Source organism: Nicotiana sylvestris, chromosome 12, assembly GCF_000393655.2.
Source record: "Nicotiana sylvestris chromosome 12, ASM39365v2, whole genome shotgun sequence".
Lineage (NCBI taxonomy): Eukaryota > Viridiplantae > Streptophyta > Magnoliopsida > Solanales > Solanaceae > Nicotiana > Nicotiana sylvestris.
The window spans coordinates 123,692,572-123,699,957 of NC_091068.1; the positions used below are offsets into that span (position 1 = coordinate 123,692,572).

General features: G+C 41.3%; 1 protein-coding gene across 1 annotated transcript; it reads left to right on the plus strand.

Moving 5' to 3' along the window:
• The first annotated feature begins 6,183 nt into the window (after positions 1-6,183).
• LOC138883661 (uncharacterized) lies at positions 6,184-7,068 on the plus strand. Its single transcript, XM_070164358.1, has one exon. It carries the CDS (start codon positions 6,184-6,186, stop codon positions 7,066-7,068), a length of 885 nt encoding a protein of 294 aa, XP_070020459.1.
• The last annotated feature ends 318 nt before the right edge of the window (positions 7,069-7,386 follow it).

Consider the following 7,386-nt stretch of genomic DNA (forward strand, 5'->3'; position numbering starts at 1 on the left):
AAGCACGTGTATATAATCATTGTGGCTGCGCCACTACTGGTATGTCAGACTCCAGGGGGGAGAACCCAGCCCAAGCGCTAATATAAAACCTATAAGGCCTGTTGCAGCGTACAGTCCGATCCATAATAATAAATAAGCCAATAAAGCCTTCTGCAGCATGTAGCACGATTCACAAAAACACACAATCCGGCTCTCAGGCCCACCACGGTCGTCAATCTCTCAAGTCTCAAGGGATCACAAATCTCGTACCACCCAGCCCCATAAAATATGATGTAACAGTGAATGATAACAGAGACTGAGATATAATATGCAAATGAAGAATCATGACTGAGTACATAACTACAGTTAAAGCAGATAACTCAAAATAGCAGAAATGACCTCATTAGATCTCAACCAAATAAAGACATAACCTAAACATGATTTCTAACGTGAATCACAACTCAATTACTCTAACACGTAGGGTTACACGGATAGAACAAGTTGATAGCAACATAGTACAAGAATCAACCCGGATCATGATTACCACAATGCACGCCCACATGCCCGTCACCTAGCATGTGCGTCACCCAACTCAACACAAATAACACATTTTCCAGGATAAATACATTCAATTCCAAGTTTAGAAGTGTTACTTACCTCGAAGCGCGCAACTCAAAGCTCCAACATGACATTGCCGCGCGAATCGGCCTCCAAGCAACTGAAATCTAGCCAAAGCAACTTAATTCCATCAATAATAGCTATAGAAACAATCCCAAAAGATAAATCTAAGGTCTTTAACCAAAATCAAAAGTTAACCCAAAAGGTCAACCCCGGGCCCCCACCTCAGAATCCGACAAAATTCACAAAATCCAAACCCCTTAAATAACGAGTCCAATCATACCAAAATCATCTAATTCCAACTAAAATCAACTCTTAACTCCCCAAATCTCACTCTCCAATACATAATCCAAAATTTCCTGCAGTTCCCCTCAAACACATATAATCTAGGTGTAAAATAAATGGGTAAACATTATTTATCAATAAAAGGGATGAATCTTCACTTACCTCTTTAGTTGTAGCCAAAACCCTCTCATAAATCGCCCTTAGCTGAGCTTCACCAGTCTAAAATGAGAGAAAATCACGAAACCCTTAGTTTTAACATTCTGCCCAGCGTTGTCGCACATGCGGCCCTATTTTCCGCTTCTGAAGTCAAGGGGTCCGCTTCTGCGGAATTCACTTAACACTCGACCAAGCATACCTGCGGCCCCTCATGCGCACCTGTAGGGCCGCTTCTGCGATCCTGCCTTCGCTACTATGCGTCCGCACCTGTAGAGAACCTCCTCCTCTTCGACTCCAGCCACTCCTGACCAAATTCTCTTCTGCTCCCCCAGGGCCACTTCTTCGATCTCGCGCTTGCGGCCAAATCCACGCAAGTGCGATCACATCAGAAGCCTTAAGCTTCAACAATTCCTTAAGTCCAAAACTCAATCCGATTTTAATTAGAATCATACCCGAGGCCTCCCGGGATCCTTTTGAACATGACAACACATCCTAAAACATGATACGAACTTAGTCGAAGCCTCAATTCATATCAAACAACATCGAATTTATGAATCGTACCCCAATTCAAGCCTATTGAAACTAATGAAGTTCCAACTTCTAAAACCAATGCTCAATCTTATCAAACCAATTGACCTCAAATTTTGCACACAAGTCATAAATGATACAATGGACCTACTCTAAGTCCTGGAACAAAATTCTGAGTTCGATATCAACAAAGTCAACCCTCGGTCAAACTTCTCAATCTTTAAAACCTTTAACTTTCTAACTTTCGCAAATTCAAGCACAAACGACCTATGGACCTCCAAATCAATATCCGGACATAAAATTACAATACAAAACTATCAGAACCATCAAAACTCTATTCTTGAGTCGTCTACATAAAAGTCAAACTCCGGTATACTCTTTCAACTTAAGCTTCCAACCTTGGGACTAAGTGTCCGAATTCACTTTGAAACATCCCCACAACCAAACTAACCATCTCGGCAAGTCACATAACCCCAAATGAGTATAGAAAAATGATAAATGAGGGAACAGGGATATAATACAAAAAATGACCTGCCAGGTCATTACATTCTCCCCTTCTTAAATAAATGTTCGTCTTCGAATGCGTCTAGAATCATACCTGGGTCTCAAATAGATGTGGATATATGCTTCGCATCTCCCACTCAGTCTCCCAAGTAGCCTCCTCGACTAGCTGGCCTTTCCAATGAACTTTTACTGAAGCTATATTCTTTGATCTCAACTTTCAAACTTGCCAATCCAAAATAGCCACTGGCTCCACATCATAAGTCAAATCCCCATCTAACTTAACCGTGATAAAGTCCAAAACATGAGACGGATCACCATAATACTTCCAGAGCATAGAATTATGAAACAATGGTGAACACCCGATAAACTAGGTAGCAATGTAAGCTTGTAGGCCACCTCTCCAATCCTCTCAAGCACCTCAAAAGGGCCAATATACCGAGGGCTCAACTTGCTCTTCCTCCCAAACCTCATCACACCCTTCATGGGAGAAAATCTGAGCAATATATTCTCTCCCACCATATATGCAACATCACGAACCTACCGATCCGCATAACTCTTCTGTCTAGATTGTGCTGTATGAAGTAGATCCTGAATCAACTTGACTTTCTCCAAGGCATCCCAAACCATATTAGTGCCCAACAACCTAGCCTCTTCCGGCTCAAACCAACCAACTAGAGAGAGAGACCGCCTCCCATATAAGGTCTCATAAGGAGCCATCTGAATACTCGATTAGTAGCTGTTTTGTAGGCAAACTCTGCAAGCTATAGAAACTGATCCCAAGAACCCCCAAAATCCATAACACAGGGGCGTAGCATATCCTCCAAGATCTGAATAGTGCGCTCGGGCTGTACGTCCATCTGGGGGTGGAATGTTGTACTCAACTCAACCCGTGTGCCCAACTCTCGCTGCACTGCTCTCCAAAACTACAATGCAAACTGCATGCCTCGATCAGAAATAATGGACACCGGCACACTGTGAAGACGAACAATCTCACGGATATAGATTTGAGCCAGTCGCTTTGAAGAATAGGTAGTCACAACCGGAATAAAATGTGCAGACTTAGTCAACTGGTCTACAATCACCCAAACTGCATCAAATTTCTTCAAAGTCCGTGGGATCCCAACAACAAAGTCCATGGTAACACGCTCCCATTTCTACTTGGGAATCTCAGTCTCTGAAGCAAATCACGCGGTTTCCAGTGATTGTACTTCACCCGCTGACAATTCAAGCACCAAGCCACATACTATGCTATATCATTCTTCATCCTTCTCCACCAATAGTATTGCCTCAAGTCCTGATACATCTCGGCAGCAACCGGATGAATGGTACCACAAACTGTGGGTCTCCTCAAGAATCGGCTCAGGCAACCCATCCATATTGGGCACACAAATTCGAACCTACATCCACAACACCCAATCATCTCCAATAGAAACATCCTTAGCATAATCGTACTGCACCATGTCCTTAAAGACAAACAAATGGGGGTCGTTATACTGACGCTCTCTATGCGCTCATACAAAGAAGTCAGAGAAACCACGCAAGCTAGAGCCCGACTAGGATCGGAAATATCTAAACTCATGAACTGATTGGCCATGGCCTGAAAATCTAATGCCAACAATCTTTCACCAACTGGAATATATCCAAGACTAAAAATACTCACAACCTATCTGCTCAAGGCATTAGCCACTACATTGACCTTCCTAGGATGATACAAAATGGTGGTATCATAATCTATTAACAACTCTAACCACCTCTGCTGCCTCAAATTTAGATCTTTCTGCTTAAACAAGTGTTGTAAACTCCGACAATCTCTAAATACCTCACAAGACACGTCGTAGAGATAATGCCTCCAAATCTTCAATGCGTGAATGATAAGTGGGGATTTTGACTGCTTATTAGCACCTTTTAGCTTTTCTTTTAGTCCAAAAGTATTGAATTGTATTCCCAAAACTAATAAAATTGTGCAAATTGCAGGAATGTTGAAAGTTTGGTCTCCTGAGATGAAATCCAACTAAAAAGGAGCGTTCCGAAGCACAAGGAAATAAAGGGCGCAGAAGCACAAATGTGCGATCCGCAGAAGGAATTCTACGACAGCAAAAGAAATAATAGACCATAGAATTCCATTTGCGGCCGCAAACCAAGAAGGAAAATCTAGCAGAACTTTCAACAATGTGCGGAACGCAAATGAATTGTGCGGCTGCAGAATTGGGCTAAGAGTTAAAGATTGCCTAGTATGGGACAAGTCTAGGAGACTTTGTGAATTGCCGACCGCACAATAATTGTGCAACCGTAGAAGATTGCCTCATAGCCGCAGTCCATAAATGTGCGGCCGCAGAAGATTGCCTCGTGACCACAATTCAGAAATGTGCGGCCATAAAACTCCACTTCCTACCAGCTGCAGAAATCTACGGACCACACATGGAATTGTGCGACCGTAGAACCTCCCGAAGGACATTTTTGTCTAAGATTTTTAGCTCTGTATAAATAGACGAGTTTCACAAAATTAGGTCAAGTTTTGAACATATAAAGTTGCTATAGCCATTTCTCTTTGCTATTAAGAGGTTTTAGCTTATTTGAGCATTTTAACATTAGATTTCATCATTTTAATCTTACATTATGAATTTTATTAGCTTTTCTTCCTTATTTTATTCAATATCCATTATGAGTAGCTATATTTTTACTAGGATTATGACCCAACCCTAGTGTGTAAACCTTATGGGTGATTAATTTTATGCTTGTTTATGATTGTGTGTTGATTATTTAGCTTAGTTCATGCTTTACTTTTTGAACTAATGATTGCAAACATTTATTCATGCCTATTTGACTTAGTTTCTACTTGAGAAAGAGAGACCTAGTCTCGGATAACATAGCTAACAAGGAATTGGGTTAATTGAGAGATTGATTAGCCTAGTTAAAGGGTTCAAACTAGAGATAGTATGAACCCGACTTGAGCTCATATCAACTATTTTGTTTGATACCCATTTGGACTTGAGAAAGCCAAATTGGGCAAAATCACTCTCTGGCCGAATGGTAATGAGTGGGTAACATAGAGTTGAGAGCTATAATACACCCTAATCAACAAAATAAGTATAAACGTCTTTATCCCATTAGGCAAACACCTAGGTTATGGTCACAATACTAGTCCATTAATCCAATTGGGAAAATCTCAAAAATATGTATTTCTAGTCTATTCTCTTTAGCTTGCATTCATTAGAGTAACAGTAGAAGTAGAAAATAAAAATCTATTGTGGAAGTGCAATCTAGATAACCCATTTGCTTACATCAAATATATATACTCCTAACACCCCTCATTGCTCTCTGTGGATTCGATCCCGACTGATAGTTAGGTAATTATTATTGCACACGACCGTATCATATCTCTTATAGAGGTGTGTTGCAGATGTTATCAATTTTCGGCGCTGTGCCAGGGAGTTAAAATGGTGTAGCTATATACTTGGGTGTGTTTTTAGAATATCTTCTTTTCTTTCCATGTTACTAACTTGTTTGAGAAATCGTAGGTACAACCATGGCGAACAATGAGCTCAGAAATTTGTCTTTGGGGGATGTGGACGTAGAGGATAAGCAAGTTGACGAGGTTCCTCTTGAACCTCAAGCCAATAGAAGAGGCTGACTGCCTCATGGAAATGTCCTCGCTCCACCCCCACCTCCACCATGAGCGACTCCATACCTAATTTTACCCAATGAAGGATATGCAAGTGCAATAGTCCCTCCCCGTATTAGGGCGGGAAACTTTCAAATCACCAATGTGATGCTCATTTTGCTTGACCAATGGGGTTTCTTCACCGGTGCTCCAACTCAAAATGTGTACAAACATTTGAAGGGGTTTGTGGACACTTGTTGGGGGAGCAAATAAACAAATGTCATCGAGATGCATTGAGGCTAAGGTTTTTTCCCTTCTCTCTACAGGGGAAAGCTTTAGATTGGTTGGAATGTTTGCCGAACCATTCCATTCACACATGGGATGAGTTGGCGAAAAAGTTTATTTCTAAGTTCTTTTCTCTAGGGCACATGGCTACACTTCAAAATGAGATTTTGGCATTCAAGCAATAGCCGAATAAACCACTACACAAGATATGAGAACATTATAGAACAATGGTTAAGGAATGTCCCAACAATGATATGACGGAGAACATGATTCAACAAACTTTCTATCGTAGGATTAACACAACCAACAAATGTGTAGTGAATCAACTTGCCGGTGGGAACTTCATGACTATGCCTTATGCGGAGGCGTGTGAGATTTTGGATGAAATGCTGGAAACGTCATCGACTTGGCAGTCCCGGTCCAATATTCCACAAGGTGACCCAAACATGATTCACCTTCACAAAGAGTTGCAAGAATGGACAAGCCTTGACAACCACAATGACGTAACTAGCAAAGGCCCAACTAAATCAAGTGCAAAATCCCAAGAAAGTCAATGCCATGGAGGGAGTAAACATGATGGTGAACAAGAGAAGGACCAAGGGTCCATAAGTGCAAAATCGAGCGGAGAATTATGTGGAAGAAATAGTGGTTTTGAGCAAGATGATTCCTACAATGAACAAGAAGAAGAGGTACAATATGTGAACAACTTTCAAGGTCAAAGAAACAACTTCCAAGGCCCAAACCAACAACAATGGAGACCTCAAAACAATCAAAGCAATTGGAATTCTAACAACCAAGGAAATTGGAGTGGTGGCAACAATCAAGGGAACTGGCATAACAACAACAACCAAGGAAATTTGAGTGGAAATAATCAAGGAAATTGGGGGAGTAACAACCAAGGCGGATGGAAAAACAATCAAGGCAACTGGGGGTCGGGTTTTCAAAGGCCACTGATGTTTCAACAACTGAGCAACCCACCTCCTTATCCTTTCCATGGTCCAAGTTCTTCAAATAATGAAGGGCATATTGAGAATATGTTCAAGCAAATGATGAAAAAGAATGTCAAATCGGATGCCAACTTGCTTCACACAACACATCAATCCATAACTTAGAAGTTCAAATAAGGCAAATCTCTCAAGCTCTAAATTCTCGTCCTAAGGGGGCACTACCAAGTGACACGGGGGTAAAACCCAAAGGTTGGAAACAACACGTGGCATGCCATGGCCATTACTACAAGAAGCGGAAGAGGTGGGAATGCACCCACCTCAAGTCAAAGGAAACTTGTGGATGATGAGCAAGTGGTACAAGAAGAAGAGGTCCCGAACAATGTGGTGCAATCAAATGATGAAGTTCATATTGATATTGATAATAGTGTGGAAGATACTTAAGAGGAGGTGAACCCGTCTAGGGATCATATTATTGACATACCG